The sequence below is a fragment of the Electrona antarctica genome (genome assembly GCF_951216825.1).
Source record: "Electrona antarctica genome assembly, contig: scaffold_54, whole genome shotgun sequence".
NCBI lineage: Eukaryota > Metazoa > Chordata > Actinopteri > Myctophiformes > Myctophidae > Electrona > Electrona antarctica.
This window is the reverse complement of record NW_027637297.1, coordinates 673122-685493: the sequence shown is the minus strand read 5'-3', so window position 1 is coordinate 685493 and position 12372 is coordinate 673122. Positions and strand designations below refer to the sequence as shown.

Below are 12372 nucleotides of genomic sequence, written 5' to 3'. Positions count from 1 at the left end.
GACTGAAAACATGATGTTTACTGTGTTTAGGGTCAGTAAATGACTGAAGACATGATGTTTACTGTGATTAGAGTCAGAAAATGACTGAAGACATGTTTACTGTGATTAGAATCAGTAAATGACTGAAGACATGATGTTTACTGTGATTAGAGTCAGTAAATGACTGAAGACATGATGTTTACTGTGATTAGAGTCAGTAAATGACTGAAGACATGATGTTTACTGTGATTAGGGTCAGTAAATGACTGAAGACATGATGTTTACTGTGATTAGAGTCAGTAAATGACTGAAGACATGATGTTTACTGTGATTAGAGTCAGTAAATTACTGAAGACATGATGTTTACTGTGGTTAGAGTCAGTAAATGACTGAAGACATGATGTTTACTGTGATTAGAGTCAGTAAATGACTGAAGACATGATGTTTACTGTGGTTAGAGTCAGTAAATGACTGAAGACATGATGTTTACTGTGATTAGAGTCAGTAAATGACTGAAGACATGATGTTTACTGTGATTAGAGTCAGTAAATGACTGAAGACATGATGTTAACTGTGATTAGAGTCAGTAAATGACTGAAGACATGATGTTTACTGTGATTAGAGTCAGTAAATTACTGAAGACATGATGTTTACTGTGGTTAGAGTCAGTAAATGACTGAAGACATGATGTTTACTGTGATTAGAGTCAGTACATGACTGAAGACATGATGTTTACTGTGGTTAGAGTCAGTAAATGACTGAAGACATGATGTTTACTGTGATTAGAGTCAGTAAATGACTGAAGACATGATGTTTACTGTGATTAGAGTCAGTAAATGACTGAAGACATGATGTTTACTGTGATTAGAGTCAGTAAATGACTGAAGACATGATGTTTACTGTGATTAGAGTCAGTAAATGACTGAAGACATGATGTTTACTGTGATTAGGGTCAGTAAATGACTGAAGACATGATGTTTACTGTGATTAGGGTCAGTAAATGACTGAAGACATGATGTTTACTGTGTTTAGGGTCAGTAAATGACTGAAGACATGATGTTTACTGTGATTAGGGTCAGTAAATGACTGAAGACATGATGTTTACTGTGATTAGAGTACATTACATCTAATTACAAACACCATGTAGTGAAAAATGTAACTGTAAGCAGAAAAACAAATCTAAAAAAACCCGAAAAAATAATCTAAAAGAAAACGATTTTTGGAAATTATGAATCGATTTTGAATCGTTCATAACGGGAATTGCGATTCTAATTCGAATCGATTTCGATTTCAATTGGGAACACTGCCCTACTGGCCAGTGTTCCCAAGGTGCACTATAGATGGCTGGGCGTTGGCCACGCTCAGTCTCTCTCTCTCTCTCTGATGGCAGCACCACTTTAGTTTTGTCTTTAGTTTGCACCATTCAACACATTTACCACACATCCACTCACCTACACTACTGATTTCACTGATTAACACACCCCATATCATGTTGAAGCTTTGAGTTAATTTATATTGTAAATAAATATTGTTTTGTGCACTTTTAAACAGCCGTGTGTCTTCCTCCTAAGAGCCAGGTCATAACATGGCCTAAGAGCCAGGTCATAACATGGCCTAAGAGCCAGGTCATAACATGGCCTAAGATCCAGGTCATAACATGGCCTAAGAGCCAGGTCATAACATGGCCTAAGAGCCAGGTCATAACATGGCCTAAGATCCAGGTCATAACATAGCCTAAGAGCCAGGTCATAACAGCCAGGACACAATTCATTCCATATGTTGATCTGACCTCATCAAACCCTGTACATTCTCTGTGCCAGGGCAAACAGCGCCACCAGGAGGAATAATATAGTAACTCACCATCTTCTTTCAGCAGAGTGGCAGCATCATGACCTTCTTCCCATTTCCCCGTTACGAAACAATCCCTGATGCAGTCTAACACCTGGAATATAATAAATATAATAAATATTATATAACTATAAAACAATCTCTGATGCAGTCTAACACCTGGAATATAATAAATATAATAAATATTATATAACTATAAAACAATCCCTGATGCAGTCTAACACCTGGAATATAATAAATATTATATAACTATAAAACAATCCCTGATGCAGTCTAACACCTGGAATATAATAAATATAATAAATATTATATAACTATAAAACAATCTCTGATGCAGTCTAACACCTGGAATATAATAAATATAATAAATATTATATAACTATAAAACAATCCCTGATGCAGTCTAACACCTGGAATATAATAAATATTATATAACTATAAAACAATCCCTGATGCAGTCTAACACCTGGAATATAATAAATATAATAAATATTATATAACTATAAAACAATCTCTGATGCAGTCTAACACCTGGAATATAATAAATATAATAGAACTATAAAACATTAAACAATCTCTGATGGAGTCTAACACCTGGAATATACAAATGTCCAACTTCTGCCATAAACACGTCATGCTTGTAGATCTGCTGTTTGATAAACCAACACATGTCATGCTTGTAGATCTGCTATGTTTGATAAATCAACACATGTCATGCTTGTAGATCTGCTATGTTTGATAAATCAACACATGTCATGCTTGTAGATCTGCTATGTTTGATAAATCAACACATGTCATGCTTGTAGATCTGCTGTTTGATGCCTTTGACGTTGAGTCCTGAAAGGTAACAGTTTTGGACACCAGAATATTTAAGCACATTTACATAATATTATATATAATATTATATTAGGTCTATATATATTATTATTATTTATTACATGGCTTGGTTGAATGCTTGATTCTTGATTCAATCGCTTAATTCAGCGGTGAATTATGTGTCGATAATGACCGCTCCGCTGTATAACAGACCGCTGCCTAATCAAACCCTCTGAGCACCAGCTGCGCCCGCTTGATTTACTGCTGTTTCCAACATGACAGCCATGTAAACACACACACACTAGTGACACACAATGTCATTTACAGCTAAACATTGCTCTTAAAAATGTTTTTGAAAACATTTGAGCGAGAAATAGACGAAGCAGGACCCGAAAATGGATTCTATTTGATCAACTCACTTCCGACAGCCCTGCAGCTGCAGACGCAGCCAGCACGAACTTATGGAATACTTTTGTTGTTGTGTTTTGGGTCAATGTATTAATTTATGTTAGTTAGCCATGTAATAAGCGGGATAATATCTGGCTAGGTGGTCATTGTCGGGAGATAATTCACCTTCAGGGAGTGTAACCACCTCGGCTTCGCCTCGGTGGTTAAACTCCCTGTTGAGCTGAATAATCATTCAGCTCAACAATGAGTCTCTTACTCCTAATATGTGCAACAGGCAGTGTAGCAACAATAAAGCATAGAATAAACAATGCTAGAATTATATTCCAAATTTCGTGCCATTTTATAGGATCACCTTAGGATAGATCACGCTGCACGCTGAGAGTTTGTAGATCTGTTATTGTTGTCACGTACCGGTACACACGCTGCACGGTGAGTTTGTAGATCTGTTATTGTTGTACCGGTACACATTAGGCTGCGATCTCGTTCAATGTGTCCTGTAATTAGTGTATCATTAGGGTTAAATTTACCTCTTCTAGATCCCAGTCGTTCGAGGCGTCTGATTGGCAGCGAGACGTGTCGGGGGCGTCGACCCTCTGCTTCTGGGTCTTATCAGGACGACTCACCCTGAACAGCCCCCCCAACTCTTCATCCTCACCACCATCATCCTCATCATCACAGGCTGCCACTGAAGAGGAGCAATGTGATTAGATTAATTAACAATGTGATTAGTTTAATTAACAGCCCCCCCAACTCTTCATCCTCACCACCATCATCCTCATCATCACAGGCTGCCACTGAAGAGGAGCAATGTGATTAGATTAATTAACAATGTGATTAGTTTAATTAACAGCCCCCCCAACTCTTCATCCTCACCACCATCATCCTCATCCTCACAGGCTGCCACTGAAGAGGAGCAATGTGATTAGTTTAACCCATTTTGACCTGAGATCAGATTCTAAAAATGTTCTGACAGTTTTCTGAAAAAGCTATGTTTCAATGTCAGTCGTTCTTCGAAGGGGTTAATTAACAATGTGATTAGTTTAATTAACCCATTTAGGCCCGACGTCGAAATAACAAAAAAAGGCTTCTGAAAGAATATATATTCAAAGATTTGTGCCGCATTTTTACGATTTAAAAAAAATAGCTAATAGCTAAAGTATAACATAATTAAAACATAGTTAAAACACCAAAAGGGGTTCCCGTCCAGAATGGGTTAACACCTTAAGGGCCCGGGGTTATTTAATCCATTAATAAAATGTGCCCATCGTTTATAGCGCCCGGACCACTTTTACCGACGGACCGGATGTTGTTGTGAATGTGTGTGTAGCAGCTAACAATAGCCACAACACTATCGATGCGATCGACAACAACGGGAGGTAAGATCAAATCTAACGAGACTAGTGACTGGACAGCGGGGGCCCGTCAAACACAGGATTTTTTCCCATAATTAGACGGGATGATTTAGAGTTATTAACATTTTAAGATTTTCGTTGTCGTCGGCTAAACAGGCAGGGAACATTTTCGATGACGTGTCACTGTTGTGCAACACTGAGGATTGCGCAACAAGCGCAACATTGCACAACAGCTTCTAGGCTGTGGAGTGATGCGACCGGTTGTGATATCATTAATTTGACGGAGATTAATCAATCTCCGTCTCGGGCACTAAGTACCATGTACTAAGTACCATGACAGATATCTACGTCATGGGCCCTTTCATCTAAAGTGTTTATATTCCATCTAAAGTCTCTCTAGAAGCGTTTATATTCCATCTAAAGTCTCTCTAGAAGCGTTTATATTCCATCTAAAGTCTCTCTAGAAGCGTTTATATTCCATCTACAGTCTCTCTAGAAGTGTTTATATTCCATCTACAGTCTCTCTAGAAGCGTTTATATTCCACTGTTACATCTACAGTCTCTCTAGAAGCGTTTATATTCCATCTAAAGTCTCTCTAGAAGCGTTTATATTCCATCTAAAGTCTCTCTAGAAGCGTTTATATTCCATCTAAAGTCTCTCTAGAAGTGTTTATATTCCATCTACAGTCTCTCTAGAAGCGTTTATATTCCACTGTTACATCTACAGTCTCTCTAGAAGCGTTTATATTCCACTGTTACATCTACAGTCTCTCTAGAAGCGTTTATATTCCATCTAAAGTCTCTCTAGAAGCGTTTATATTCCACTGTCACATCTACAGTCTCTCTAGAAGTGTTTATATTCCATCTACAGTCTCTCTAGAAGCGTTTATATTCCACTGTTACATCTACAGTCTCTCTAGAAGCGTTTATATTCCATCTAAAGTCTCTCTAGAAGCGTTTATATTCCACTGTCACATCTACAGTCTCTCTAGAAGTGTTTATATTCCATCTAAAGTCTCTCTAGAAGCGTTTATATTCCATCTAAAGTCTCTCTAGAAGCGTTTATATTCCATCTAAAGTCTCTCTAGAAGCGTTTATATTCCATCTAAAGTCTCTCTAGAAGCGTTTATATTCCATCTAAAGTCTCTCTAGAAGCGTTTATATTCCATCTAAAGTCTCTCTAGAAGTGTTTATATTCCATCTACAGTCTCTCTAGAAGCGTTTATATTCCACTGTTACATCTACAGTCTCTCTAGAAGCGTTTATATTCCATCTAAAGTCTCTCTAGAAGCGTTTATATTCCACTGTTACATCTACAGTCTCTCTAGAAGCGTTTATATTCCATCTAAAGTCTCTCTAGAAGCGTTTATATTCCACTGTCACATCTACAGTCTCTCTAGAAGTGTTTATATTCCATCTACAGTCTCTCTAGAAGTGTTTATATTCCATCTAAAGTCTCTCTAGAAGTGTTTATATTCCAAACGAGATGCTTCCTGAAGTCAGAAATTAAGACAGAACATTGCGCTTTGGTGTTAGAGGTATGAATCAGGGTGTAATACCTGTTCCGTACACCAGGGTTAGGTAAGGGCTCCCCCTGGTGAAACTGGCCCCTGTAAAATCGGAATCCCTCAAACACGAACGCAAGGACAACACTAGAGACGGTCGCGGCCACACAGCCAACTCAAGGTATGGCCACTGAGCCAACTTGGGGACCCAACGCAGCTCCTCCAAGGAAAACAAACAAATTAACGGAGCTGAACGTGAATCCCCCCCACCGCCCACCCCTTTTTTTCCCCTCACTGTATATGTTTCTTTTCCCTTTTTACCTCCTTTATGATGAATTCCTGTTCTGTCTATAGAAGTGTCTATTTGTACGTCTCTAAATGTTTTGATGATTTGAACATGGTGGACCCTATTGGAAACAAGTGTAATGCTTAATTGGGTCGTCCACTCACAGTTAACAGCCTTTGTATTGAGTTTGTGCTTGAAATGTACTGTAATTCTGCAAACTGTTAATAAATTCTTCAATCAAAACTATATAAATACCTGTTCCGTACACCAGGGTTAGGTTAGGGCTCCCCCTGGTGGACTATATAAATACCTGTTCCGTACACCAGGGTTAGGTTAGGGCTCCCCCTGGTGGACTATATAAATACCTGTTCCGTACACCAGGGTTAGGTTAGGGCTCCCCCTGGTGGACTATATAAATACCTGTTCCGTACACCAGGGTTAGGTTAGGGCTCCCCCTGGTGGACTATATAAATACCTGTTCCGTACACCAGGGTTAGGTTAGGGCTCCCCCTGGTGGACTATATAAATACCTGTTCCGTACACCAGGGTTAGGTTAGGGCTCCCCCTGGTGGACTATATAAATACCTGTTCCGTACACCAGGGTTAGGTTAGGGCTCCCCCTGGTGGACTATATAAATACCTGTTCCGTACACCAGGGTTAGGTTAGGGCTCCCCCTGGTGGACTATATAAATACCTGTTCCGTACACCAGGGTTAGGTTAGGGCTCCCCCTGGTGGACTATATAAATACCTGTTCCGTACACCAGGGTTCGCAGGTTGGGCGTGGCTTGTTGTTGTCGGAGAAAAGCTTCTGTTGCTTTCTGCTGGAGACGCTCTTTCCACTGTACGCCCCCTAGAGGAGACAAAACACATTACAACACATTACAATACGCCCCCTAGAGGAGACACAACACATTACAATACAGGTGTGTATATTGCGTATAGCTTTTTTTCTTTTGGAGCGTCTATATTTAATATTAGAGGTCGTTGACCCCGTCTATATTTATTTATTAGGGACTGCATTAGGGACAGCCTCTTCAGCCAATCAGAGACTGGTTAGGGGACTACAGAGTTGACAGACAGCCTCTTCAGCCAATCAGAGACTGGTTAGGGGACTACAGAGTTGACAGACAGCCTCTTCAGCCAATCAGAGACTGGTTAGGGGACTACAGAGTTGACAGACAGCCTCTTCAGCCAATCAGCAGCCATAAAGTCGAGCAGTGATTTCATCATATAACTATATTTACCTTCAGCGTCTTCTTCCTCAATCTCAGCGTCCTGTGATGTCATCAGTGATGTCATCTCTTCATCTTCTGACTCCTCCTCGTCAATGCCCTCGTCTTCATCATCTTCATCACTGATGACATCATCATCATCTTTATCACTGATGACATCCTCATCTTCATCACTCCGCTCCAGCTCGTCTTCACTGTCAGCGAAGGCGGGAAGCTCCACCATTGGCCCCGCCCCCAGCGGCTCCACCCCCATTGGCTCCGCCTCCTCCACTTTCTGTTTCTTGGTGGGCGTGGCCTCTCCGTCACCTTCCTCCTCCCCCTCCTCTTCCTCCTCCTCCTCCTCCTCCCCCTCTTCCTCCTCCTCCTCTTCCTCCTCCTCCTCATCCTCCTCTTCCTCATCCTAGGGGAACAACAACACTCAAAGGGTTAATATATATTAACACAATTAGTGCCGGGATTTCTTTCAAAATAGAAGCTCGGGGTGCCGGGAAGATATGCCCCCCCTTCCGTTCCGGACAAAAACCGGGAGATTTTTGCTTGCTTACCTCGCTAAGATTACGATATAAATCGCTGATAATCCCTCGCTTCATATTTTGAACGAGAGGCATGTTGAAGTCAGAAATGAAGAGCTTAGTATATCCATCTGATCAAAACCACAGAGAGCTCCTTAGATTACGCACGCCGAGCCTTTCTTTCTGATCCGTAAACAGGGAAGTGAACGACAACGTGCATGAGCGAAGAGCAAGGAGTATGGTGGCCTTGGAGGCCAACTCCAAACCCTCGTTTGATATCAATGAAAATGCGCTAGAACGCTAGACGTGTACACGTCCTAGCTAGGATGTGTACACATCCTAGACGTGTACACGTCCTAGCAACCCGTGGGTTGGATTAGTTCTGACGTTCCCACACGTCCTACGGTCTAAATCAGGGGTGCCCACAGTTGTTTAACTCAATAACTACTTTTAAACTGACCAGCTCAACAAGATCTACCCACCCCAAAACATATTATCCCATCATTGCTGAAAATAGTTTTAAACAGTTACCTGAGGCGTTAGATATAAGACAAACACACTTAGAATGGGAAATAGAAGAGCAAAATGGAATTGGTAGGTTTTATATATATATTATAACTTTTACATTACTTTGTAATGTTTGTCTGCAACGCTCTTGAAAACAATGTATTGCTTTGTGGGTTTGAGCTGACGGGTTTGAGGTCCTTTTTACGTCAATCAATCAAGTCACCTGAATTGGCTCACCAAGTGGCAAATGCCACTTGAACTGGAACTATGGAACTATTGGGTGACCTTTGACCTCTCTTACCTCCTCTTCCTCGCTGCTTCCTCCATCTTCATCCTCCTCCTCCTCCTCAGCAAAGACCACCTTCCTCCTCTCCCTCTGATTGGCTGGATCCCACACCACGTTCTCCTGTAGCCCCGCCTCCCTATTAGCATATTAGCAGAAACATTTAAAACAAATGTATGATTTTATATTGTATCATTACATTCTGTAGAAGAATAACCAACATCAAATATCTTGGCCAAAAATATCAGATCTACAATTCACAATTCTACATCCACACACCTTTACATGGATCACCCATTCACACACCTTTACATGGATCACCCATTCACACACCTTTACATGGATCACCCATTCACACACCTTTACATGGATCACCCATTCACACACCTTTACATGGATCACCCATTCACACACCTTTACATGGATCACCCATTCACACACCTTTACATGGATCACCCATTCACACACCTTTACATGGATCACCCATTCACACACCTTTACATGGATCACCCATCCACACACCTTTACATGGATCACCCATTCACACACCTTTACATGGATCACCCATTCACACACCTTTACATGGATCACCCATTCACACACCTTTACATGGATCACCCATTCACACACCTTTACATGGATCACCCATTCACACACCTTTACATGGATCACCCATTCACACACCTTTACATGGATCACCCATTCACACACCTTTACATGGATCACCCATTCACACACCTTTACATGGATCACCCATTCACACACCTTTACATGGATCACCCATTCACACACCTTTACATGGATCACCCATTCACACACCTTTACATGGATCACTCATTCACACACCTTTACATGGATCACTCATTCACACACCTTTACATGGATCACCCATTCACACACCTTTACATGGATCACCCATTCACACACCTTTACATGGATCACCCATTCACACACCTTTACATGGATCACCCATTCACACACCTTTACATGGATCACCCATTCACACACCTTTACATGGATCACCCATTCACACACCTTTACATGGATCACCCATTCACACACCTTTACATGGATCACCCATTCACACACCTTTACATGGATCACCCATTCACACACCTTTACATGGATCACCCATTCACACACCTTTACATGGATCACCCATTCACACACCTTTACATGGATCACCCATTCACACACCTTTACATGGATCACCCATTCACACACCTTTACATGGATCACCCATTCACACACCTTTACATGGATCACCCATTCACACACCTTTACATGGATCACTCATTCACACACCTTTACATGGATCACTCATTCACACACCTTTACATGGATCACCCATTCACACACCTTTACATGGATCAACCATTCACACACCAATGGCGGAATTACAGGAGGTTTGCTCTCACACGCAGGGCTCCAGACTAACTTTTCCACAGGTAGCACTGGCGCCACCTACCTTTTCATTTGGTAGCACCATTTATTTACTTTGTATAGCGTGGCATTAATACATGACCTTATCATGCCCCCACATCGGGCGCCATTTATTTGTGTAGTTGTTTCCACCATTAAAGGTTTATTTATGTAGTTGTTTCCACCATTAAAGGTTTGAATCATAAAACCCCTACAAAGGTCACTGTGTAAAAAACAGCAACCTACCTGGTTATACTTCAAGTGTAAATGGTTTCAACCCAACACAAAGTCACTCAGTCAATAAAGGCAATATTTATATTCCACACACAGAAAGTCCTTTGGGATTAATAAAGTGACAATTTGTACAATATCTCCATTACCATTATCCAAATGAATTCCTTATTATAATATTTTTACATTTTGGAAAAAATCTTTTGAAATGTGAAATGCCACCGAATTCTTAATCATTTTCCTTGTCTTCATGGGCCAACTTGTGAAAGCTGCATGCTTTTATTGTGAAGGCAAACGTTTCTGAATGCTCTCAAAGCCTGCATATCTCCTCGTGCTGAAAATAGCTGATCTACAAGCTCACACATTGTGAGCTTGTAGATCAGCTATTTTCAGCACGGAACACTTTGTACGACGAAGAATAAATCAGGCATCAGTGCTCTTCACTCACTGGGAGGGAGATTAATGTATTTTGTTGGCCGATCATCATGTATGGACACATACATGATGATCATCCTCGATCACCTCGATCATCCTCGATGCAAACATAAGCTTTGGAAGCTATTTTTCGTGGCACATGTTTAATCAAACAACAAGTTTACCTCCTCACTCAGTGTTTGGGTCGGGAGTCGGCTGTCTGTGTAGATCATGACTGGTCATCATGCAGTTAGATATGCGCGCTGCGCGCTCCAGTTAAATTGTACAGCTGAGAAAGATTAGTTAATTTGTGTCGGATAAACTGCGTTCAGACCTGAATATATATATATATATATATTCAATTCTCGTCTTTGCATTGACTTTGTATGTAATCGCGCCGCTCTGACCATCCAAGTCTGAAGGGCTTATTATTGGTGGGTTTTCGTGAACGATCGTTCTTTGAACGCGTTCAGGGACAACACTGGGCGTCAGGAGAACGTCCAATGTTTTTATCAATGGAACGGGCAGGCACTGCGGGATGATTTTTTTTCCCTCCACTCATCCTTCCAGCAAGTCGCACCCGTGCGACCTCGTTAAATTTGAACTCGCACGTTAAGAAATGAAGTATCATATGCGACCTATTAAGTCGCACGCTGGAGCCCTGCTCACATGACTTATGGAACCACAGCTTGCGTACATGTCATTAAAATGCCTGATTCATGTTAAATCAGTTAAACCTCAATAAAACATTTGTCAACACATAAAAAAGGTCAAACGATTTTAATTTATTTTCAGTTGAATTATTAGTTCCCTCTGCTTCAATTTACCTCTACCTGCTTCGTGACGGGATGGGGGCGTGCCCTATGCTAATGAGGTGGGGGTGTGTCTCTACCTGCTGTTCTGGTATTGGTCTGCAGGGTCGAGGGAGGAGGAGCCAGTGAACAATGACACCTGACTGGCGGCCATCTTGACGTCCAGCGTAGCGTGAGTGTCCAGAAGAGACTGGACCAGCTCTGTGGTGGGACGGACTTCCTCCTAGACCAATGAGAGAAGAGTTTACTGATCATCCCTAAACCAATGAGTATACAGAGACTGGACCAGCTCTGTGGTGGGACGGACTTCCTCCTAGACCAATGAGAGAAGAGTTTACTGATCGTCCTAAGCCAATGAGAGAAGAGTTTACTGATCATCCCTAAACCAATGAGTATACAGAGACTGGACCAGCTCTGTGGTGGGATGGACTTCCTCCTAAGCCAATGAGAGAAGAGTTTACTAAACCAGTCACATTAACCCATTTAGGCCTGACGTCGAAATCAAATAAAAAAAGTCTTCTGAAAGAATATATATTCAAAGAGTTGTGCCGCATTTTCACGATTTTTCAAAAATAGCAGACCTACAAGCTCGTAGCGTGCCACTCGGTGGCGCGCTATGAGCTTGTATATCTGCTATTTTTCAATAGCTAACGTATAGTTAAAACACCAAAAGGGATTCCCGCCCAGAATGGGTTAATCTTTATGTCCTAGACGTCGTGTCATCATACTGGTTGTAGCGCAGACGTATAGGTCATATGAGCTT

General features: G+C 41.2%; 1 protein-coding gene across 1 annotated transcript in view; it reads right to left on the bottom strand.

The window, feature by feature from the left end:
* The window catches only part of bms1 (BMS1 ribosome biogenesis factor), a 44280-nt gene that overhangs the window by 18202 nt on the left and 13706 nt on the right, over positions 1-12372 (bottom strand). The window contains exons 7-13 of the mRNA XM_079531847.1: positions 11690-11832; positions 8749-8869; positions 7807-7828; positions 7441-7755; positions 6945-7046; positions 3579-3736; positions 1840-1921 (exon numbers count right to left, since the gene is read on the bottom strand). Coding sequence (XP_079387973.1) covers positions 1840-1921; positions 3579-3736; positions 6945-7046; positions 7441-7755; positions 7807-7828; positions 8749-8869; positions 11690-11832 — 943 coding nt within the window. The remainder of the gene's footprint in view (positions 1-1839; positions 1922-3578; positions 3737-6944; positions 7047-7440; positions 7756-7806; positions 7829-8748; positions 8870-11689; positions 11833-12372) is intronic.